Source organism: Aegilops tauschii, chromosome 6 (assembly GCF_002575655.3).
Source record: "Aegilops tauschii subsp. strangulata cultivar AL8/78 chromosome 6, Aet v6.0, whole genome shotgun sequence".
NCBI lineage: Eukaryota > Viridiplantae > Streptophyta > Magnoliopsida > Poales > Poaceae > Aegilops > Aegilops tauschii.
In genome coordinates, this window is record NC_053040.3 from 110,357,977 (window position 1) to 110,382,858 (window position 24,882).

At 49.0% G+C, this 24,882-nt stretch overlaps 2 protein-coding genes across 2 annotated transcripts; both read left to right on the top strand.

Annotated features, from left to right (window-relative positions):
• The first annotated feature begins 1,528 nt into the window (after positions 1–1,528).
• LOC120966888 (uncharacterized) lies at positions 1,529–3,072 on the top strand. Its single transcript, XM_073501798.1, has 3 exons — positions 1,529–1,612; positions 1,716–1,862; positions 2,343–3,072. The coding sequence occupies exons 1-3, from the start codon at positions 1,529–1,531 to the stop codon at positions 2,796–2,798; spliced, it is 687 nt and encodes a 228-aa protein (XP_073357899.1). The 3' UTR covers positions 2,799–3,072.
• A 13,919-nt stretch (positions 3,073–16,991) lies between these two features.
• Positions 16,992–19,105, top strand: LOC109787481 (receptor-like protein 2). Its single transcript, XM_073500640.1, has 2 exons — positions 16,992–18,574; positions 18,703–19,105. Exons 1-2 carry the CDS (start codon positions 16,992–16,994, stop codon positions 19,103–19,105), a joined length of 1,986 nt encoding a protein of 661 aa, XP_073356741.1.
• The last annotated feature ends 5,777 nt before the right edge of the window (positions 19,106–24,882 follow it).

Sequence of the window (24,882 nt, forward strand, 5' to 3'; positions counted from 1 at the left end):
ACCCCGGCTCAGTCCAGTGTGATGATGGTGGCGACGGCGGCGGAGAGCGTCCATGAACAAGGCCTGCCGGGTGGCGTGGATGTGGTGGCGGTGGAGCGCGACTGGGCCGCGGAAGCTGCGGGTGGGAGGAGGAAGGGGAGCACCTCCGAGGGGGCCGCCAGAGCGTACGGCGCGGGGAGGGCGGCGAAGAAGAAGGCGCCGCCGCGGCCGGAGGCCCGGACCGAGTTCCGCGGCGTGTCCCGGACACTTGCCGGCAACTACGGGGCGCGGATCGACCACTCCAAGGGGCAGAAGCGGTGGCTCGGCACCTTCGACACCGCCGAGGAGGCCGCCAGGGCGTACGACGAGGCGGCCGTCAGGCTGCACGGCGCGCGGGCCGTGACGAACTACGAGCAAGACGGCGTCTCCGGGTCGGTCGGCCGGGCGGCGGCAAAGAAGAAGAAGCCGGCGGCGCCCAGGCCTGACGCCCGGACCGAGTTCGTCGGCGTGTCCCGGCAGCCGAACGGCAAGTACGTCGCGGGCCTATGGGACTCGGGGAGGCGAAAGGTGGTGACGGTCGGAAGGTTCGACACCGCCGAGGAGGCCGCCGGAGCGTACGATGCGGCGGCCGTCGGGATGTACGGCGCCGCGGCCAGGACCAACTTCGAGCAAAAACCCACGGCGGCCGCGGCCAAGACCAACTTCGAGCAACAACCCACGGCGGCCGCTGCTGATGACGGGGATATGTCGTCCGTGGACCTCCTCAGCGACTTCCCGGAGCCGCCGGCCTGCAACGTCCGCTCGGACAGCATCATCCCAGGCCCGGCGCTCGACGATCTCAGGACTGACGCTGACCTGACGCCGGCTGAGCGGCAGCAGGTGGACGAGTTCCTCATCGACATGGACTTCGCAGACGTGGTGGATTAGCAGCTGGTGGACGAGTTCCTCAAATGCTCTGTTTTTCTGTCCGTCGGGCGTAAAATGGGGAAACACGCGACGAATTAGGGTCAATTTTGCCGGGGCTTGCTGTTGCAGAGGTGATCAGTATCCTCCAATGTTTTTTGTTTGCTAGGGAACATGAATATATATTCAGCTTTAATGTTAGTTTTAGCGTTAGCACATCCATATGTGCAAGAAAAGGGTTCAGAGTTCAGACAGAACTATGCTTTCTACAGTATCTCTCTAAAACGAGTAAATTGCATAAAACCACCACTTTGAGGGCTTGGTTTGCGAAAAACACTAGGATACAGATTCTCTGCAGAAAGCACCACGTCTTGCGTAATTGTTTTGCAAAAACCACTGATCGGCGGATCGGGCTGAGTTAAGTGAGTTTATGACAGGTGGGGCCCATTTTTCGCGTACGTGGCACTCCAGGCCGTCCCGACAGCCGTTAGACGGCGTTAGACGGCGCCGTTCGGTTCTAGCAGTCAAAAGAGCGAACCATTACTCCTTCTCCACTCTGCTCGCTCGCTCTCTGCTCGCGCTCGCTCTCTTCTCGCTCTCGCTCTGTTCTTGGTCGCCGCGCCCGTCGCCGCCGCGCCGCAGCGCCATGGTGTCGTGGAGTGATGGGTCGGATAGCAGCGAGCACACCAGGCAATACATGAGCTCAGATTCCGACGACGACACCATTAAGGTCAGTTCTCAGAGTTAGGGTTAGGGTTTGATATTTGGGGATTTCTGGAATGAGCTTCTTTTCAAACATTGGACCAAATCTCTGTCATTCCTTCGCACTCCAGGTTCCTGCTAGCACCGAAGACTCAGATTTCGAGGGCCCTGAGACAGATATGTATGTTTTGTGCCATGGACACGGGAAGGCAGCAGAAAGGCGCGTTGCTTTCGAAGGGATTCACACTGGCAGGAGGTTTCTTTGTTGTGCAGAGAAGGTATGGTTCCAACTTAACTAATTAGAAGTTGTTGATTAACTTAACAGATCTGTCATTTGTTTGCCATGGACATGTAATGTGGCACTCCAGCAGGCATTGTATTATAATGTGAAGTTCGGACAGTGGATTCATTAAGTGTTTACTCTGCCAGCATTGTTTAGTCTGGTTCTGGCAACATTGTTTAGTTAGGTCATTTTTTAACTCTGCCATGTTAGCTTATTTTAGGACAGAATATTCATGGGTTAGCACACCAGCATTGTTTAGTTTGGATCTGGCAGTATTGTTTAGTTAGGTCATTTTTTAACTCTGCCATGTTAGCTTATTTTAGGACAGAATATTCATGGGTTAGCACACCAGCATTGTTTACTTAGTAGTTGTTTACTTTAGAGCATGATCTGAATTTTAGTATAAAGTAATCTAGCCTATCATTGTAAGCAAGCCACTGTTATGTAATTCATTTTGTTAATACTCTTTTTTCAGGAAGGTAAAAACTGTGGACTAGTAGAATGGATTGATCCATCTTGGCCCACTACCCTTGAGAATGCACTGTCCAAGTTGTGGTCTATGTATGAACAGAGTAAGATGGACAGAAATGAGCAATGTCTGATGCATTCATTTACTGTTCATGACCTGACACAAGAGAAGAAGAAACTCCAGGCCAGCTATGAGAAGTTGGTTGAAGATGTCAATGCACTTATGGATGCCCAGGAGCAGAGGGCAGTGATAGAAAGGAAAGATGCTGAAACAACCAAGTTGCAGGAGAAGTATGACACTTTGAAGAACATAGCAGCTGCTCAAGGTACTGTCATTAGGAACATGAAGTTGAAGCTAGCTGAAGAGAAGAAGAATTTGCAGATCCACATTGATGAGCTCAAGAAGACAGTTGAAGAGAGCAATGTGAAGCTGGAGGGGATCAAGGCCATCATAAATGGATAAGCAGTGCAAGATAAGAATGGGCAATATCATTTGGCATTTGCTGACCTTTTGCAGGGTGTGGTTTGGCATTTGTTGTAATGATAGTAGTTTAAATTCTATTAACTATGAGTACTCCTGAACTATGGATATGTAATCTTAAGAAAGATGTTTGCATTTGAACTAGTGCTGAATGTGGTGCTATTTGAACTAGTGCTGAATGTCAAACTATGATTATGTATGGAGTTGAACTAGTGCTGAATTTGGTGGTATTTAGAGCTGGTTAATGTTATCTTAAGTAATCTGTTTGCAATTGATGATTTTTGCTTTAGTATGTTCCTGTTCAACTAATGATTCTGAGTTAAGTAGGGTCAATTAGGGTTGTTTGGCTTTTTGTCGATGTCGAGGCATCAAGTAGGCCAAGTTAGGGTTTTTGGCTTTTTATCGACGCCGAGGCATCAAGTAGGGTCAAGTGATGGTTTTTTGGCTTTTTATCAACACCGAGGCATCAAGTAGGGTCAAGTGATGGTTTTTTGGCTTTTTATCAACACCGAGGCTTCCAGTAGGGTCAATTAGGGTTGTTTTTGGCTTTTTGTCGATGTCGAGGCATCAAGTAGGCCAAGTTATGGTTTTTGGCTTTTTATCGACGCCGAGGCATCAAGTAGGCCAAGTTAGGGTTTTGGGCTTTTTATCGACGCCGAGGCTTCAAGTAGGGTCAATTAGGGTTGTTTTTGGCTTTTTGTCAATGTCGAGGCATCAAGTAGGCCAAGTTAGGGTTTTTGGCTTTTTATCGATGCCGAGGCATCAAGTAGGCCAAGTTAGGGTTTTGGGCTTTTTATTGACTCCGAGGCATCAAGTAGGCCAAGTTAGGGTTTTTGGCTTTTTATCGACGCCGAGGCATCAAGTAGGGTCAAGTGATGGTTTTTTGGCTTTTTATCAACACCGAGGCATCAAGTAGGCCAAGTTAGGGTTTTGGGCTTTTTATCGACGCCGAGGCATCAAGTAGGGTCAATTAGGGTTGTTTTTGGCTTTTTATCGATGCCGAGGCATCAAGTAGGCCAAGTTAGGGTTTTTGGCTTTTTATCGACGCCGAGGCATCAAGTAGGCCAAGTTAGGGTTTTGGGCTTTTTATCGACGCCGAGGCTTCAAGTAGGGTCAATTAGGGTTGTTTTTGGCTTTTTGTCGATGTCGAGGCATCAAGTAGGCCAAGTTAGGGTTTTTGGCTTTTTATCGACGCCGAGGCATCAAGTAGGCCAAGTTAGGGTTTTGGGCTTTTTATCGACGCCGAGGCTTCAAGTAGGATCAATTAGGGTTGTTTTTGGCTTTTTATCGACGCCGAGGCATCAAGTAGGCCAAGTTAGGGTTTTTGGCTTTTTATCGATGCCGAGGCATCAAGTAGGGTCAATTAGGGTTGTTTTTGGCTTTTTATCGACGCCGAGGCATCAAGTAGGCCAAGTTAGGGTTTTTGGCTTTTTATCGACGCATCATGACTATCACAGCATCATGACTATCACAACATCAAGAGTATCACAGCATCATAACTATCACAGCATCATGACTATCACAACATCAAGAGTATCACAGCATCAGCAGTACTACTAGAATGCCATAGTTTGACACAAATTGATCATCACAGGACTAATAGAATTCCAGAGTAGCATAACTGGAGTAGCATAACTGGAGTAGCAGAACAACACAACATAGTTCACAACACAACCAAAATGCCATAGTTTGATACAACATCAACACAACAAAATCACCATCATCACCATTTTGCACCAGAGGCAGTCAAGTAATCCTTCATTTTGTTGCTGGGCTTCCTGACTCTCTGGGAACCATCACTTGGTCTTGGAGGCATGAAAGCTAACCTTGGTCCCTTGGCAGCAGCTGATGAAGATCTGGTTGCTGGTGCCTTACCCTTGGGAGCAACTGGTGCCTTACTCTTGGGATCAGATGATGAAGATTCTGCTGCCTTACCCTTGGGAGCAGCTGGAGCAGCTGGCTGCCTCCTAGCTGGAGCAGTAGCAGATGTTGCCCTCCTTGCTGGAGCTGGACTAGCAGCAGATGTTGCCCTCCTCGATGATCCACCAGCAGTGGCAGCAGCAGAGGCTGCAGTCCTTGCTGGAGCTGGACTAGCAGCAGATGTTGCCCTCCTTGATGATCCACCAGCTGTGGCAACAGCAGAGGCTGCAGTCCTTGCTGGAGCTGGTGTGCTTCTACTATCAGGTGGGTAAGAGCTGGTGCTTGGCTGCAATGAAACAAGTAGTTTAATATTAGTAAGCAACAAAGTAACAACAAATTTAGTCTTTCTCATAGCAGAGTGGTTACCTGATGTTTGTTCTTTCTCATAGCAAGTGCAGGCTTTAGAGCATCATGGCAATTGGTGTACCTATGGCCCACCTTTTTACAGTTGGAGCAGGTAATTGAGGCCATTCTTGAAGTGTCTTTGGGAGCTGGCTTCTCAAATTGGCCCTTTCTCCTCTTAGTCTGTGCTCTGCCCTTGTGTTCTTTGAAAACAGGAGCCTCAATGTCCAAACTATCTGTCCTTGGCCACATGTCAGGGCCAGGTACAGGATATATTATAGGACTGTAAGCTGCCAGGTACATAGGTTTTTTGAAGAAATCATCAACAAAGTCCTCTGGCTGAAGCTTAGCCTTGTGTATAGCAGAAACAACATGATTGCAAGGAATTGCTGTCATATCCCACTTCTTACAACCACAAGTCCTATGTGCTAGGTTGACAGCATATGTTCTTTCCTCACTAGTAACTTGGTAAAGGTTGGGGCCAGCCATCAATGATTGGCAGTTTCTAGACCACTTCTTTGCTTCCTCCAATTTCTCTGCATATGTTGGACAAATCTCCCATCCGACAGTCTGAGTCTTGGTTCTATTTGCATTAAACTTGACCATTAATTTTGTTCTAATTCCATCAACCATGGTCCTTATTGGCTTAGCCCTGACATCTAGAACCCACTTGTTGAAAACCTCACTTAAGTTGTTAACTACTAAATCTGTTTTGCAATTTGTGTCCATGGCATGTCTGGCCCAAGTGTGCTTTGGGATTTTACTAAGCCAAGCCCATGCTGCCTCACACTCTCTCTTCAACTCATCCATTGCAACATTATAACCATGTTCAGTGTATGAGTAACTTGCTTCATCCATGTATTTCTTTAATTCTGGCCCTCTAAACCCAGCATTTTGAAAGTTCTGGTAAATGTGTCTGAGGCAAAACCTTTGTGGACAATTGGGAAAGACTCTGTTTATGGCTTTAAGCAGGCCCTGTGTGAATTTAAGTAAAGCTAACTTAGTGACTACACCTAAATGATTGTGTAACTACTACAAAGAACTAACTGATTGTGTACAAAAAGTAGCTACACCTAAATGCAACTAACTACTAGAAAGAACTAAATGAAAGCTAGCACAAGTGGATTTCATTACCTTCTGCCTATCAGAAATTATTGTGTAGTTGCCAAACTTCCCAGATTGGCCACCTAGTGCTACCTTCAGCTGATACAGAAACCAAGTCCAGGAATCTGTGTCCTCCTTATCAACAATTCCAAATGCAATGGGAAATATATTATTGTTCCCATCTCTTCCAGTAGCAGCAAGGATCTGTTGACCAGTAGTGAGCTTTATGAAGCATCCATCCAGACCTATAACAAGTTAACACATTAGGCAAACTATTTCAAAACACACATTATTCAAACACACATTAGATACCAAGGAATTACCTATGAATGGTCTGCAGCCACTGAGAAACCCTTCTTTGCATCCATTTAGGCAATAGAATAATGCATGAAACCTAGGGTTTGTGCTTGGATGCTCCCTCAAATGTCTTGTTGTCACTATACACCTTGAACTTGGATTAGTATCTAGCACAGCCTGCAAATAATCCCTAATCCTGGTGTACTGGGCCTTCTGATCTCCTAACACAACATTCTTTGCTGCCTTCTTAGCCCTGTATGCCATGTGGGTTGATATTTCCACTCCATACTTGCTCTTTGTAGTGTTAATTATAGTAGTGATTGTTGTGCATGGGTCATTTCTGATTGCTTCCTCACAAAACTTTGCAACCCACTTAGCAGTAACTTTTGTGTTCTCTGACACAGAAGGACAAGTGTGCACCACATACTGCTTCCTTATGGTAAAAGTCTTCTCATTTGCAATCTGAGAAGCTGCTATATAAAAAGGGCATGTCTCATCTATGCATTGTGCTATAACCCTGTCACTGCAATTTCTATGGTACTCATAGTTCCTGTTCTGTGCAATGTGCATTGTTTGAAGTGCATTCCTGAACTGGTACACATCAATGAAGCAAAGATGCTTCACAAATTGCTCAGCTGGGTGAGCTCTCTTCTCATCATACCATAACCTTTCCTTCATCTTTTTAGCTCTGCTTTTCCTGCCATTGGGCATAACATATGCCAATGCCTCTGCACCATCATCATCTTCCACACCCAAGTCCATTGGTTTCTTGTCTTCATCAGAAGATGGTATCCAGTCCTCCTCTAACAACTCCTCTACACTTGCATGTCCTCTGCTTGTTGGGCCTTTTCTGTGTTTCTTCTTCTTTTTCTTCTTCTGTCCATCTTGCTCCTGCTCCAGATTACTCTCTTCCTCCAGAGTACTCTCTTCATCCTCTTCCTCCTCTTCTTCACTTTCAGGCTCATATAGTGCATCCTCCTCCTCTGTCTCATACATTTCCTCAACATCTGTGTCCCCTTCAAAATGAAGGAGTGGATCTTCCCTCTGTCTTTTCATCTCCTCAAGCCTAGCAAGGATATCACCATATTCTTCCAAATCATCATCATCACTGTCCTCCTCATTATCCATCACTGCAGCTTTTCTCTTCACAGAAGTGACCTTCTCTTTATTTTTCTTATTCTTTCTAAACATTTGAATTTCCTTCCTCCTTGTCTCCTCCATAACCTTTTCAATTTCCATTTGCTCCTCTGAACTGTATACATGATTTTCTTCCACTTGTACATAACCTAAAGCAACTTGCTCCTCCAAATTGGTGCTATGCTGTGTTTGAAACTGTATGGGCATTGGCTCCACTTCTGCTGCTTCTGAACTTGCTGCTGCTACATGCACATCTGGTGCACTGAACAGCACTCCTTCATCTATCTGATACAGTTTGGGCTCTCCAATTTCTTCTAGAGGGATTTGCTGCTCAATAACATTGGAGCTGGTGTTTATACTTGCAGCATTGAGAGAACTGGCCCTAACAACTGTCACATTCAATATCTTCTGATTTTGCAATGCTATGTTGTCTAGAATTTCCTCAAGCTTGTCATCATCATCTATTTCTTCCATTCCTTCTATCCCTAGCCCAGGATCCCTGACATAGTACATGTAATCTTTAAATCCATAACCTTCTGTTTCTATCAGTGCTACTAGGTTGTAAAATGTTATGTCTGACACCATCATAGATCTCTCAATGTTGTCTCTGTCATGGAAATGCATCCTCAATTCCCAAACCTCATCATCCAGACTGCAAATAATATAAAGCACTAATGAAACACTAATAAAACTAATAACCAAATGTAAACCCTAGGGCACAGGACAAACAAAGCACAACATCAGAACTAATCTAAAAATGTCAACCCTAGGCACAGGACAAACAAAGCACATAATCTGAACTAATCTAAATAATGTCCTAGGGCACATGACAACAAAATCACAACATTTGACACTTGTAGTGCATCTAATAGGATAGAACAATATGAACACTAACCCTAGGAGTACCCTCGCAACGCAATTGAATGGAGAATGGGAAGGGAAGAGCAAAGAAAAGTGGATCTCACTATACGCCGCCGAAGGATGACGCGATGTGCTGGCTTCCCGTCGGATTGGCCTTCACCGCCGCGGCGAATGCTCTGGCCGCCCTGTATTCCATCGAATACTGCGGGTCCTCCTCCTCCTCTTCCTCCGACGGCTTGCTAGGGTTCGAGCTCGCGCACAGCTCGCCTAGATCCACTGCGGGTCCTCCTCCACGTGCGGCGCTGCCGGGCGGACAGCCGCCACCAGCATCTCCACCTTTCGCCGGACTGTGCATCTCTGTGTTTCTATGGAATGGCGACGGCACCAATGGGGGAGGGCGACGGCAGCGGGAGCGAGGAGGAGGGGAAGAAGAATGGGGGAGGGCGACGTCGGCGGGAGCTAGGAGGAGGGGGAAGAAGAATGGGGGAGGGCGACGGCGGCGGGAGCTAGGAGGAGGGGGAAGAAGAATGGGGGAGGGCGACGGCGGCGGGAGCGAGGAGGGGGAAAAGAGACGGATGCGGGAGTGGATGACTAAAGACGAGCCCGAACGGCGCCGTCTAACGGCTGTCGGGACGGCCTGGAGTGCCACGTACGCGAAAAACGGGCCCCACCTGTCATAAACTCACTTAACTCAGCCCGATCCGCCGATCAGTGGTTTTTGCAAAACAATTACGCAAGACGTGGTGCTTTCTGCAGAGAATCTGTATCCTAGTGTTTTTCGCAAACCAAGCCCTCAAAGTGGTGGTTTTATGCAATTTACTCCTCTAAAACAGAACTATGATTTCTACTAGCTTGATGTGGACATATGAATCTAGACGAGAATTGGCCATGCCTTTTTCTTCTTATATACTGTAAGTGAGAAGAACAGTTTTATGGGAAGATACTAATAAATTGGGGCCCATTTTAATGCAATTTGAATCCCAACGCTCCAACGTAGTGTCCTAGTATGTAGTAGATTTTGCTTTGTTAGAGTTGTATTGCGATTTAATTTAGTGCTACAGGGTTTTAGATTTCTTTGTTAACTTGAGCAGGAAAATTAAGTAAGATGCGTATTTGACACATAGTAGTATTGGCAGGGACAGAATAGATAGTGCTGGGTGAAAGATAAGCATTGAGATTTTAGCTGGTTTCAGAATGTCTGTTTCACGGTCTTTTCTGATAATGGAAGAACTTATTAATCTGATGGCTGTTGGTTTCTATGTACATGCTTGTAACAGCCTTGAACTGTTAGAGAAATATATATGAACTAGTCATTTCAGAATTCAGATAGAAACTACCTTTTGGGGTGCCCTCTATTCAGTCATAACCTTAACATCTGGTATAGTTATCTCAGTACTTGGTGTCTAGCTAGGTTTCCCTCTTGTCGCTGATCTGGCTTTATTATGGAGCTGATGTGTGCACCTTTCAGTGCTGTGATCTTCATGTTGTAAGGGTAGGGATGTATTGATCTGTATTACTGTGGCGATTACAAGCAAGGATACACGAATTTGGGGAGAAACAGGAGATGGAGATGAACTAGGGTTCGTGCCGCCGCTGGGTTCATTGATCCACTGGATCCTCTCCTCTTCGGCCGGGGTGGAATAAGTACCAGGAGGTTGTTGGGCTCACTTCGTCTACTGTGGGCTGGTGACGAGTGGGTTGGGCTTCCTCTCCCTGGTGGGCCGTTGGGCAGCGACTGGGTCGCTGCCTGTTGGGTTCTTCTCGTCAGATGCCTGGCTGATGCGTGTAGAGCTGGAGGCGCTGACATCCCCTCCCCCTTGCGACGAGGCTTGCCTCCAAGCCTTAGCTGCCGGGAATCGAGCTTGCAGAGCCGCTTTATCCTCCCAAGTGTCCCCGAAGGCCGACTCGTCGGACCAGCGAACACGGACTTGCTCGACCATGGCGTCGTTCTTCTTGCGCCAACGTTGCTGAAGGACTGCAACGGGCACGACCGGAGCATCAGTATGGTGTGGAAGGGTGGGGTTGGACGGCGTACCCGGTTGAAGGCAGTGGCGAAGCTGAGACACGCGGAAGACCGGGTGAACTTGCGAGTGTGGAGGGAGGTCCAGCTTGTATGCAGCATCATTGATCTTGGCGATGACTTGGTATGGCCCATAGTATTTGAACGCCAACTTGTGGTTGGCTCGCCGGGCGACGGAGGTTTGAATGTATGGCTGGAGTTTAAGGTAAACCGAGTCTCCCACCTCAAAGGTATGCGGCGATCGCCGCTTGTCTGCCTGGGCCTTCATGTGCTGTTGTGCTCTGTTGAGGTGCTGTTGAAGCAGGTCCTGCACCACTGCACGCTCATCCAGCCAAGAATGGAGCGCCGGGACTGTACATTCAGAGGTAGGAGTGATCCCCCAGTGCCGGGGTTCATGCCCAAACATCGCTTTGAAGGGCGACATCCCAATGCTGGAGTGGTGAGAGGAATTGTACCAGAACTGGGCAAGTGGAATCCAGTGACTCCACCGTGTCGGACATGCATGCACAAAACATCTGAGGTAGGTCTCCACACATTGGTTCACCCTTTCAGTCTGTCCGTCAGTTTGCGGGTGGTTTGCCGTACTCATCCGCAGCTCCGTACCAGCGTACTTGAATAGCTCGCTCCAAAAATGGCTAGTAAAAACCGGGTCACGATCAGACACAATGGCTGCAGGGAATCCGTGGATCCTGTACACGCTGTTCATATAGAGGAGGGCCACTTTTGCTGCCGTGTACGGGTGTGTCAATGGAAGAAAGTGAGCAAACTTGGTGCGCTTGTCCACTATAACCCAGAGGCAGTTGAATTTACCGGACTGAGGCAGGCCTTCAACAAAATCCATCATGATCATTTCCCACGACTGTTGCGGGATGGGCAGCGGCTGAAGCAACCCCGGCGATGCTGCTCTATCTGGTTTAGCCTGCTGACAAGTTGGGCAGCAACGGACATATTGCAGGACATGCATCTTCATTTTTGGCCATGCAAAGAGGCCATGGACGCGCCGGAAGGTTGCTGGGAACCCTGAATGGCCGCCAATCGAGCTGTCATGAAAAGCTGCCATAATGCGTTGTTGGAGCTCGGTCGATCCACTTAGCCAAATGCGCCCACGGAATCGTAGAATTCCATTCTGTAACGAGAAACGCCCCTTGGGATCTTCTTTCACTGCGAACTGCTCCAGCAGTTTCTGCGCCTGTGGATTGCAGTTATAGCTGGCGATGACATCCTCGAGCCACGAGGGCTGGCAAGAAGTGACGTTGAACAGAAGATCTTGCGACCGGGCTCTGGATAGGGCGTCGGCGGCTGTGTTCTCCGTGCCCTTTTTGTAACGGATGGTGTATCGCAGGCCCAGTAGTTTCGTGAAAGCACTCTGCTGCCAAGGCGTTGAAAGCCTTTGCTCCTCCAAATGTATCAGGCTTTTCTGGTCCGTGTGGATGATAAACTCGCTGTGTTGAAGGTAAGGCCGCCATTGGTCAACGGCGACGACGATCGCGAGGTATTCCTTCTCGTAAGTGGACATCCCTTGGTACCTGGGACTCAGGCTCTTGCTCATGAAGGCGATGGGGTGGCCATCCTGTTGCAAAACCGCGCCAATTCCTTTGTCGCAGGCATCTGTTTCCACTGTGAAGGTCTTGCTGAAATCAGGGAGTGCAAGTACGGGGCTGTGATCAGTTGTTTCTTGAGCAGCTCAAACGCCTGTGCCGTGTTATCTGTCCAGACGAACGGCACACCTTTCTTGAGTAGGTTGAATAGAGGCCTGGCTATCACTCCAAACCTGCGGACGAAACGGCGATAGTACCCTGCAAGGCCGAGGAATTGGCGCACTTCCTTGGCATCCTTGGGTGTGTTCCAAGCTTGCACCGCGCGAATTTTGCTGGGCTCCGTGGCTGCCCCGTCACCGCTGATGACGTGACCAAGATAAGACAGTTGTTGCTGGCCGAATTCACATTTGGAGCGCTTGACCTCTTGGTTGTCGTTGACGCCGAAGAGCTCCAGCATTTCCTCGACGACGTGAAGCTCGACTGTAGTCGGGAAGATGTGGTCGTGCCCCAAGCGCTCTCCGCATTTGAAGCAGAGGTCGCGGGCTCGACGGTAATCGCGCAGCGCCTTCACCTTGGATGTGTCTGCGCCCGCCGCCTCTGTCCCCCGACGATCAGTGGCCCCTGACGGAGGAGCGGGGCGTGGTGGAGGTGGAGGAAGTGGTAGCGACATGCTTGGCCTTGGGGTCGACTCTGGCGGCCGAGGTAATGCGCTGAGCGCGCCATTAGCCACTTCCTCTTGCAGTAAGGCGAGGGCGCAAGTCGTGTCCAGGTTCGGTGGCCGCTGAACCAGGACCACCGCCTGGATGTCCTTCCTCAGCCCCTCCACAAATCGAGTGAGGAAATAAAACGGATGTATAGTGTCAGAATATGAGCTCAAGTGATTTATGATCAATTCAAACTTCTCAATGTAATCAGCGACAGAAGTAGTTTGCCAGACAGTGTAAAACTGTCGGATCAGCATCTGGTGCCAATCACGACCGAATCGCGTACACATGTTGCAGTGAAAGAGTTCCAGTCAAAATCAGAGAGGCGTTTTTGGATCGACTGAAGCCAAATTGACGCCGGACCAGAAAAATTCAAAGCAACCATGGGTACCCAGAACGACTGTGCGATCCCAAACATGGTGAAATACTGCTCACAGAGCGTTTTCCACAAGTTGGGGTTCTCTCCCGAGAACTGCGGAAAGGAAATGGACGGATGCGCTTGCCCGAGCCCGGTGAGGAGCTGGCTGGCGTGCGCGAAGGAAGAGAGCACATTGGGAGAGGGGGGAGGGCCACACTGAACGTTTGCCGGGAGCGGTGGGGGCGTCTGGAACGGCGCCCCCGACGGCCCCCGTGAGATGTTGAAGCCGCCGTGGTCATCGGACCCGTGAGGAACGCGAGCCGCGCCTGCCCCGGCACCGGGATCGGTGCCGAGCGCCGCTGGCGGTGGTGGATCCTGGAGTGCGTCCTCGCTTGGTGGTGTAGAAGTCAACGCCGTGAGTTGCAGCGCCGTCACGGCCTCGCTGAGATCGGTGACGCGACGCTCCAGATCCGGCTTCCAGGTGAGGAGGTCGTCGATTTTGGCTGCAGTCACCTGCTGGGCCTTGGTGTTGGCGGCGATGAGCGACTCCCAGTGGTCGAGGAAGGCTTGGATCGACGGATCCATGGCCTCCAGAAGCGAACGAGTGTGGCGAAGACGTCTGGTCTCCACGAATTGCGCCAGATCGGGGTGGTAGGAAGGTGGTGGTCTGGCTCTGATACCAGATGTAAGGGTAGGGATGTATTGATCTGTATTACCGTGGCGATTACAAGCAAGGATACACGAATTTGGGGAGAAACAGGAGATGGAGATGAACTAGGGTTCGTGTCGCTGCCGGGTTCGTTGATCCACTGGATCCTCTCCTCTTCGGTCGGGGTGGAATAAGTACGAGGAGGTTGTTGGGCTCACTTCGTCCACTGTGGGCCGGTGACGAGTGGGTTGGGTTTCCTCTCCCTGGTGGTCCGTTCGGCAGCAACTGGGTCGCTGCCTGCTGGGTTCTCCTCGTCAGATGCCTGGCTAATGCGTGTAGAGCTGGAGGCGCTGACACATGTCATGTGCACATGATTTTGTGAAGAACAGGAAGTTAGCTAGGCAAACATTGTAATGGATGGGGTAACTTATGTAAGTTACTAGATCTGTAGCTGTATGCTCTTTTCCTGAAGTATAGATATGCATTCAGGTACGATCTTGCCTGATCTTCATTATTGTGACCTGGGAGTCCTGGACTAGGTCTCAATGAAGATCAGGTTGTTGCATGGTCCAGGACTAACATTTCATTTCAAAGTTGACCACCTGAAACATTGTTTATTCTGATTTCAGCATTGGCATCTACAAACATTTTTGCTGTGATTTCCCCCTTTAAGCTAGTTTGTCGTTGTTTGGGTCGACATAGGATACGGAGTTCAACATGCTGATCCAAACTGCAAATCGAACAGGCGAGCTCACTGTTTCACAAGAATAACATCTCCTGATTCCAGAGCTTTAATAGGGAAACAGTGGTCAATATATCTTAGACTGCAAGAATCTTTGATGTTTTCAAATCCATCAATTCTTTCAGACACTCCTATTTATTTGTTTAATTCCATGATCATTTTGTGTATCATGTGATGACATAGCTGAGTAAACACTGTTTAGAAAAAATGTCCAGTGTGATATTATCTATTGAGTAGTCCACACTTGAGCAACCTATTTTAGTCAAGTTTGCTTCTTTTAATTTAGGGTATATTCAGTATAATGTACTACTAAAAAACGACCATCTGGTTATCCATATCATTTTGGTGCAAGTGGTGATGTTGAAGTCATAGAAGACGAAATGCGAGACGATGAAGTATTAATGATTTGCTTGACTGCTGATGATATGAAATTCCTTTTTCTAAGACCGTTGTAAAGTTGATATGACCATGTATATCTTTATGCTCTCTTATAGTTCATTTTGGAAATGCCATTTCTGAAGCTGGAATGTATCCGGAAAGGGTTTTTGTTGAATTTAGTTGCAACTATCCTATGACGAACATGGTTTGAAAAATGTGCATAACTTATATTGATAGAGACGTGGTTGGCACGTGCATGGTTACTGATAAAAAATAGAGAAAATACAGGAATTACTGTTGCCAGGATATGTTCCTCTTTCCATGTAAAAATCATTTACTGCTCTTAGTTTGTGCAACTTATCTTCAATATATGTTGCATTTATGACATACTCCCTCCGTTCCAAAAGAGCAGTTCTACGAAGCCGACGATCTTTAGACCGATGCATGCACGACACTAGCTAGTCATCGATAGATTAAATTCCTCCATCACTAAGTAACGTGGGATCCGCCACATGTCTTCCAGAGAACGTCGTGTTGAAGCTATTCCAGTTCCAAAATACTACTTACTACATCTGTGTTAGTTCAGTTAAACTTATTACATCCGTGCAAATACTGTATCATGGTTTTAGTTCAGTTAAACTAAAACAAGGACGAAGGGAGTAATAAATACTGTATTTGCAGACAAGATAAGCACGACCATCCTACATAAATTCCTTGTGAGCGCACGCCAACATCTGATCATGTTCAGGAGCCATTAGCCGGGCGATCACTAGCCAAAATTTCTAACAAGACCATGATGATTTATGAGGACCTGCTGCATGTTCTTCTTGGTCCTTGCCCTGGTGGTTCTATCCTCAGGTACGTTTCCTCCTCCGAACAAATTCTTTTCCATGTAGGAGTAATTGTTCTTGTACCTCCTCCATATGATAAAATCGTGGTAAACTTAACCACGTAGCAGATGTATGGTGATCTTCTGATCAATTTTCTCTTTGTTATTATTTGCTCCAGGATCGACCCACGGACGTGGGCAGACGTATGGTGATCTTCTGATCGATTTTCATTTCGTTATTATTTGCTCCAGGATCAACCCACTAGCGTCGGCATGAAGGTGGCGGCAGAGGACTGCGAGGATCTCCAATACAAAGGAGGATGTAACCTCGAAGCGTGCATATGGTGTTGCAACAAACTATAGGGACTATACTAAATCAGCGACAATTAATATGGATTAGTTGCGTGGACAATGTCACGTGTAAATGCACGGTCTGTCCTTCCTGTCGAAAGAACTGAATCAACCACATGCTGGGAATGGTTTCCAAGTAAAAGTACAGGAATGATGTCACTGATGTGCTACTGGTCGTGAGACCGCAAACCAAAGTAGAACATCTTCAGACCATGTACAATCAATTTCAAACTGGCAAGCACTGGAAACTATTAACCTTCAAGAGATGAACCTTACAGGGTAGCAGAATGTTAGATGTGTTTGTTGGAAGAAAAAAATGTAGATCTAAGCCAATCTTTTTTACAAACTGTAAGTTCAATTTACAAGTTTCTCCAAGATCATGTAAGTTCAATGTAGATAAACATGTCCAGGATCATGTAAGCTCAATGTAGATAAACATCTCAAAGATCATGTAAGTTCAATGTAGATAAACATGTCCAGGATCATGTAAGCTCAATGTAGATAAACATCTCGAACATCATGTAAGTTCAATTTACAAACTGTGGCAAGCACTGAAAACCATGAACCTTCAAGGGTAGAATGTTGGATACATTTGTTTCAAGATTTGTTTTTGTAGATAACTAAGCCAATCTTTTTTTTGTAACTGGATGAAGCTAGAAGAGAAGGCAGAGTCAGCTATTTGCTTACTACATGTAGCATCATCTTCCATTAATGGATAAAGACTATTCTTATGAAATATTTGACCAAATCTACTGGGTCGTGGCTATTGATTTCCATGCTAGTGTTGCTGTCTTTTGTGCAGCCGGCTGCATGATTTCCATGCTAGTGGCTATTGACATGCAGAATTTTCTGAATGGTACTCTGCACAACCCCCTGCTGCATGATTTAACTAGTACCAGCACTGCATGCATTCTTCAAGAAGCAGCAAAACAAGAAGTGCAGAAAATGCGTGCCTTCACCATTCTTCTGGCCGTGCTGCAGCTGGTCCTGCTGCTCTCCTTGGTCTCGCCTGCCACCTCATGCGCCGAGCAGGAGAAGCATGCACTTCTCCAGTTCCTCACTGGGATATTGGGAGATGGCGCGCTCACCGCATCGTGGCGCCATGAGACAGACTGCTGCGAGTGGGAAGGCATCACTTGCAATGGAGATGGGGCCGTCACTGAGGTCTCCCTAGCATCTAGAGGACTTGAAGGGTGCATCTCGCCGTCCCTTGCCGACATCACCAGTCTACTGCATGTCAACCTCTCGCACAACTCCTTCTCTGGTGGCCTTCCGCCAGAGCTCATGCACTCCTCCGGAAGCATCATTGTCCTCGATGTCAGCTTCAACCATCTCAACGGGCTGCTGCCCGAGCTGCCATATTTGTTTACCACCGAGCGGCCTCTGCAGGTACTCAACATCTCAAGCAACCAGTTCAGCTCAAAATTTCCATCAGCCACATGGAAGGTGATGAAAAATCTGATCGTGCTCAACGCTAGCAATAACAGCTTCACTGGGCACATACCGTCTTCTCTTTGCATTGGCTCGCCATCTTTGGCTTTGCTTGACCTCTGTCACAACCAATTGAATGGCGACATTCCGAACACAGTGGGTAATTGCTCCAGGCTCAAAGTGCTCAAGGCTGGCAACAACCACCTAAGTGGGATTCTCCCTATTGAAATCTTCCGTGCAACCCCGCAAAAAAAAAACAACTTGCTGGAGTACCTCTCCTTTCCCAACAATGGTTTGCAAGGAGAACTTGACGGAGCACACATGGTTAAACTCAGTAATCTAGCAATTCTTGACCTAGGAGGGAACCCGATCAGTGGCAACATCCCACAGTCAATAGGTCACCTCAAGAGGCTGGAGGAGCTACATTTGGGTAGCAATAACATGTCTGGGGAGCTGCCATCATCTCTGGGCAACTGTAAAAATCTCAAAACCATCGATCTGAAGATCAATAAGTTCAGTGGAGATCTAGGAAAGGTAAACTTCTCCGCCCTGCAGAATCTAATAAGTTTAGATCTCATGAGGAATAGTCTCAGTGGCATAATTCCAGAAAGCATTTATTCATGCAGCAATTTGGCTGCACTGCGGCTGTCGGCCAACCATTTCCATGGTGAGATCTCACCGAGAATAGGCAATCTGAAGCACCTGTCCTTCCTATCACTTGTTAGAAACTCCTTCACAAACATTACAAAAGCTTTGCATGTTCTTAAGAGCTGTAGGAACATCAGCACCCTGCTTATTGGCAAAAACTTCATGAATGAGGCCATGCCAGAAGATGAAGCCATTGTTGGCTTCCAGAACCTTCAATATCTCTCCATGCACCACAGCTCGTTGACTGGAACGATACCTAATTGGTTGTCAAAGCTCACAAACCTGAAGATACTAAGCTTATTCAGCAATCAACTCACCGGACCAATGCCAAGCTGGATCAACTCCCTAGACCAACTCTTTTGTTTGAATGTATCTAACAACAGTCTTACTGGGGAAATCCCAATCACCTTGATGCAGATGCCATTGTTAAAATCAGATAAGGTTGGCATGTATTCGCAATCAGAACCAAGCCTCCTTGATCTAGGTCTACTTATTTATGGAGTGAATCCATCACGACGTCAATACCGCATAGGCAGTGCTTGGCCCAAAGTGCTGAATCTTGGTAATAATTTCACAGGTGTAATCCCACAAGAGATCGGTCATCTGAAAGCACTCCTTTACCTGAACTTGGGTTTCAACAACTTCCATGGAGAGATCCCACGATCTGCAACCTCACAAACCTGCAGGGGCTCGACTTGTCTAATAACCATCTCACGGGTGCAATCCCTGTGGCATTGGAGAATCTTCACTTCCTATCACGATTCAACATTTCTAACAACGACCTAGAAGGACCTATTCCAGCAACATGCCAGCTGAGCACATTTCAGGCTTCTAGTTTTGACAGGAAGCCAAAGCTGTCTGTCTCTGTGCTTACTAATCATTGCAGTTCAGTTAAAGCCGCTACTGTCCCCATCATCTCTGCAAAAGAATACATCATGAAAGTCATCTTTCGGTTGCCTTTGGTCTTTTCTTTGGGATAGGGGTGCTATATGACCAGTTAGTATTATTCAGATATTTTTGCTAAGCACACTTCAACTGTAATATGGTCTAGTATGATGTATGTAATGGATAAGGTAAACATGCCTTGGTTGTTCACATCTTTGTATCCACCTGCAAGTGGGTCGCTTACTTATATGTTCGTCGACTCACTTCTAAATTTGCATATTGTTGCTTGTTGAGTAATACAGGTACATGATGTTTGTTTCTCTAGCTAGCAGACTTGTTAAGCGCTGTAAAAAATCAGTTATGTGCTCAAAATGCAGGATTTTTTTAGAACCAAGAAATCAAATGCAGGATTCTATCAGAATACAAAGAGGGGGGCCTAGCTACCACCTAGATGGCTGCTGATATAAGAAATGGACCTCTTGAAAATAACCACTGACAAAGTGTGCAAGATTAATAACTCTAACTTTTGCATTAACAAAAAAGTAAAGAAGTGTATATACCCTCATGATTCTACATCAACCCTCCCCCCACCCACCCCCCACACACAAAAAGAAACTCAAAAAACAGTTACTTAATCCCCAAATTTTGCAATACTGGCCAAAACACCCGATAAGAGACTTCAAAGCTGGTTTGATGATGGTTTCACCCGCGTGGGACGCTGACCAAGTTTTGTTGTTTGACTTATACTGCCACCTCATCTCGGTGTAATAAATTTATTTCTTCCCATGCCATCTCTCCCTCGTCACGCATGCGTACACAGACTGTCGTGCCACAGGGAGAGCCGAATATCATCGACAACTGCAACATCTCGCACGGATGTGCTCCACAGCAACTGCGATAGAGTCCGACGGTACCGAGATGCGGCGAGGACTCCGCAGCCGCCGCAAGTCGTAACCACACCGACCGCTGTATCAGAGCACTTTTATCCTCCACTGTATTAGTCATGGTTTCAGAGAAAACCTTAATGTGATACAATTCTCATCATTTTTCTCGTGCAAGGTCGAACTTGTTTCTTGTGAACCCTTTATCAGCACGCTGAATTTGTTGCGTTATGAACTTATGAACCATGTACTCCCTCTAATACCAATCATTCTGTACCAAGATACACAATGGGGTGGGTGAAGAGCACCAGAACAAAGGTTAGATAGAGTCAGCATGTAAAGGAGACGAATTTAAGTCAGTCATAGGAGAGAGATGAGCCTTGTGGTGCTAACGGGTAGGTTTTTTAGTTGCTCGAATGATTTGAACGCAGTGTCCAGCCTTATATAGCCAGCGGGGTACAAGCTTAGAGATAGCAAAGACAGTCAAAATCATAATGCCGTCCATAACTAATTGATAGACTAGTTGGGCAAAGCTATAAGAGAAGACAGTCTATTGCCCCAGTCAGCGGGTCAGTTCTATTGACTAAGTACTATCATCTTTCATTACTGAACAATGATAGACAAATCTTCTAATTTGAAAGATTACACTCGGTTCATCTAACCCCAATGGTAGTTCAGATACCTAGTTGACCGGATAGCCACCTGTAGCTAATTGATAGACATGGTTGCTACTTTCTGTGCTAGTGCCACTGTCTCTTGTGCAGCCGGCGGGCCATGGGGCCAACTTGACGGTGGCCCAGTGCCCATGCTCCCTCTCTCCTTAAATGGTGTTCTGAAGCTAGGTAGCATGTACTCCCTCCGTCCGGAAATACTTGTCGAAGAAATGGATAAAAATGAATGTATCTAGAACTAAGATATGTCTAGATACATCCATTCCTCCGACAAGTATTTCCGGACGGAGGGAGTACAAGCACTGCAAGCCATTCCAGCAGCAAAACAAGGACACACAAAACTAACGGCAAAAATGTTTTAGACTACAGTTTGAAAGTCCATGTGTGTTTTTGTTGTTCCAGCCTTCCCGCATCAGAAAGGCTGCCAGAGAGGGGAAACCAGATTGAACATTGTGGAAAAAAACAGGGAACAGAGGAAGGCATTTTCTAATTTAGTGTCACTATCTTTTTGGAGCCAGTCAATCATGGCCCCATGATACAACTATTGTGTACTGAACACAGCTGGGCCAAAGGCAAGGAAGTCAGCAGAAATGATATTCTATCACAGGCCAGAGAGAGAGAGAGAACATGACGGTTTCTTATTAACTGATGATTGAGTTGGACAGTGTCTAGCCTTATATATAGCCAGCTCCACGCTGGGGTAGATACATTTGCGTCAAGAAAAATATCTACTCCCTCCGTTCGGAAATACTTGTCCTAGAAATGGTTGTTGTATCTAGACTTATTTTACTTATAGATACACCCATTTTATCCATTTCTAGGTGTCGGGGGTTGGGTGCGACATATGGCAAAGGATGGCTTATCATGGTGGGAGCGAGTAGAACGTCGTCGGTGCCTGGAAGCGGGATGAGGCGTAGACACATACACCGTCGAACTTTACCCAGGTTCGGGGCTCTCCGTGGAGATAACACCCCTAGTCCTACTCTGCGGGGTCTCCGCATGATCACTAAGGCACTAGTGGTACAATGGTGCTCCTTGAGCTGTTTGCTAGAGGTGGAAGAGAGCAAGGCTAGCTCTCTCCTTTCTCTATGGGTGAGTCTAGTTCTAACAGGTTCGGAACCCTTTGCATGGGTGCCCTGGGGGGTTTATATAGGCCTACCCCCAGGGGTACAATAGTAATCCGGCCAGGTGTAGGACCCGGCTGTAAGTATCTCTGGTGGCCGGCTTCTCCGCCGGCTGCTGGGCCCGCCGCCTGGTCTGGTACGGAGCCGACAAGCCGCCTCCGCCGCTCACGGGTCTTGTCGGCTGCTGATCACTGTAGCCGTAATGCTAATGACGCAGGCTCGGTCAAGGGAGCGTGGCTACAGCCCCGCCGCCTGGCGGGCGATTACTGTAGCCACTCTGTGTCTTGTCTGGTTGATGGCGCGTGGGTCCCGAGGAAGGGGCGGGCCGACTGCTGGGGGCCGACTTCCCTCGGATCTAACTGGTGGGGCTCTAGCCGTCTTCCGGGCTCTCGCTGATCGGTGGGGCCCGTCGTCCTTGGGTCGTACCAACAGGCCGTCGTGGGAGCAGGGCTCCGCCTGCTCGTGGTGACGTCAGGGGTGGAGTGGCAACAGTGCTGCGCCGGGCGGAGATCTCCGCCGGTACGGTGCACTGTGGCCACGCCCATCCCTGGATTTGGGAGGGATGGGCTATACTGCAGCCACCCCCTGTCTTGTCTTTCTTGATGAGGGCGCAGGCTTCGTGGGCGCCTCGGGCCGACTGCTAGGGGCTGGCTTCTCTGGAAGCCGCCCACTAGGAGTCGGCTTGTCTTGATGCCGGTTTCTGGAACTCGGCCGTCTACGGGCAGCCGGCTATTCCTTCAGCCGGCCACCAGAAGGCGGCACTTCGTCTTGGTGCCTTGAGGGGTGCAACCAGCCCCGATGTCTTGAATGGTTCTGGGTCTCGGGTTGGCCTACTTGTGGCCCATTACTCCGACAGTAGTCCCCGAAGCTGGTGAGGTGCCGCGGCTGAGCAGCCGAGGAGCCTCAGCAGTTTCTTTCTCCAAGTGCTTGAGGTGGAGCTTCGTCCGACTTCTGCCGAGCCGACTGGCGGGAGTCGGCCTCGCCCAGCCTGACTTATCCAAACTTCGAACGCGTCGGCGGGAACCAAGTGGCGTGCTAGCTAAGCCTCCAGGCTGCCGCCCGTTGTGGGCATGTCACGTGGCGCCGAGCGGCCGGGCCAGTCTGCCAACCCACGCTCACGATGGGACACGTTTGCTGGCAGGGCCCGCCACTACCACGCCTCGGCACGCGAGCGGATCCGCTGCGGCCGAGGTGGGCGGTTGAGTTTTCCCGCGGAGTTACTGCGCACAGTAACTCGCGCGATAAATGTGGGGCGTGGGGTCGTGGGCGCAGTAAATCCCACAATCGCCCCCTCGGCTTCGCAGCCCGTAGGCCTATAAGTAGGGGGAGGAGGGGGAGCGGCAGAGCACGCGCGCCCCTTCTCCCCATTCTTTCCTCCTTCTTCTTCCTCTCGCCGGAGCGCCTCCAAGCCACGCTGAGCGCTGCGGTGGTTCGTCTCTGATGAGCTCATCTTCCAACCCCACGCCCCCCATGGCGCGCTCCGGAGCATGGGACGGCTCCGAAGTTCATGACGACCACATCGACTTCCTCCATCAGACGCGGCGGCTGCCCGGCAAGGACTACGTGAAGGTCCGCCTCGCGCCGGAGAGGGAGATCTCGCCGGCGCCGGAGGAAGGCGAGCGGGTCGTCTTCCGCTCGCACTGCCAGCGTGGCCTCGGCTTGCCGGTGAGCAGCTTCTTTCGGTCCTTCCTCGAGTTCTACGGTCTTCAGCCGCACCACCTCACCCCGAACACGGTGGTGCTGCTGTCCGCCTTCGTCACTTTGTGCGAAGGCTTCCTCGGCGTCCTCCCCACCATCGAGCTTTGGGGGGAGTTCTTCTACACCAAGCTCGGCACCCTTGTCGCGGGCGTGCCGGCTCAATGCAGCGCTTTTATTGCGGTGCGGAGGACGGCGGCCGAAAATCCGTTTCCTCCCATCACGCTGATCAAGTCGGTGAAGATGTGGCAGCGGTCATACTTCTACGTGAAGAGCGTCTTCCCGGAGGGCGACTGGGTCAACTTGCCGGCTGACGCAGCCTGCCCGCCGGCTGGGAGGCGGCCCAACTGGTCGTACCGGGCCAAGACACTGTCGCCTTCTGGAGCCGCTGCCATCGCGCGGCTCCGAGTGTTGACACAGTCGGAGGGCCTGACCGGGCCCAACTTGCTGTCCGCCTTCGTGGCGCGCCGAGTGCTCCCGCTCCAGGGCCGCCCTCATATGATCTATCAGATGAGCGGGCATCGGGACCCAAGCCGGCTGTGCACCAAGGAGATGCCTCACGCCGAGGTATCTCACATGGTGAACTATCTTGCGAACTACGAGCTCACGGAGGAGTGGCGGTTTGGGAAGGAGCCGTATTCACGCGCCGACCCCCCGCCTATGGTAAGTTATCTTTCTTTTTCTCTATCTCTTTGGTTGCCGAGTTCGGCCTGTCCAACCTGACCAATCGGCCTTTGAACAGAGCCCCCTCCTCCAGCCGGCAGCCGGCGCCGCGGGGCCGGAGCGCCAATTCCTCCCCGACCGAGCGGAGAGCGATGTCGACGACCCCGACTTGGGGGCGGCGGCCTTGGAGGACGACGCCGAGGGAGGAGGCGGCGAAGCAGGTGATACGTCTCCAACGTATCTATAATTTTTGATTGTTCCATGCTATTATATTATCCATCTTGGATGTTTATGGGCTTCACTATTCACTTTTATATTATTTTTGGGACTAACCTATTGACCCAGAGCCCAGTGCCAGTTCCTGTTTTTTCCCTTGTTTCAGTGTTTCGAAGAAAAGGAATATCAAACGGAGTCGAAACGGAATGAAACCTTCTGGAGAAGTTATTTTTGGAAGGAAAGCAACCTGATAGACTTGGAGTGCACCTCAGGAAAGAAACGAGGGAGCCACGAGGTAGGGGGGCGCGCCCTCCACCCTCATGGGCCCCTCGTGGCTCCCCTGGCGTATTTCTTCCGCATATATATATCCATATACCCTAAAACGATCGGGGAACAGAATAGATCGGGAGTTCCACCGCCGCAACCCTCTGTAGCCACCAAAAACCAATCGGGACCCTGTTCCGGCACCCTGCCGGAGGGGGGAACCCTCACCGGTGGCCATCTTCATCATCCCGGCGCTCTCCATGATGAGGAGGGAGTAGTTCACCCTCGGGGCTGAGGGTATGTACCAGTAGCTATGTGTTTGATCTCTCTCTCTCTCTCGTGTTCTTGATTTGGCATG

What these genes read in the sequence shown, in the direction of transcription:
- LOC120966888 (XM_073501798.1), top strand. Translation starts at nt 1,529, where the DNA reads ATGGTGTCGTGGAGTGATGGGTCGGATAGCAGCGAGCACACCAGGCAA. An exon ending in CCGACGACGACACCATTAAG is followed by an intron (nt 1,613 to 1,715) that starts GTCAGTTCTCAG and finishes TTCGCACTCCAG; the next exon opens with GTTCCTGCTAGCACCGAAGA. An exon ending in TTCTTTGTTGTGCAGAGAAG is followed by an intron (nt 1,863 to 2,342) that starts GTATGGTTCCAA and finishes CTCTTTTTTCAG; the next exon opens with GAAGGTAAAAACTGTGGACT.
- LOC109787481 (XM_073500640.1), top strand. Translation starts at nt 16,992, where the DNA reads ATGCGTGCCTTCACCATTCTTCTGGCCGTGCTGCAGCTGGTCCTGCTG. An exon ending in AAATCAGATAAGGTTGGCAT is followed by an intron (nt 18,575 to 18,702) that starts GTATTCGCAATC and finishes ATAATTTCACAG; the next exon opens with GTGTAATCCCACAAGAGATC.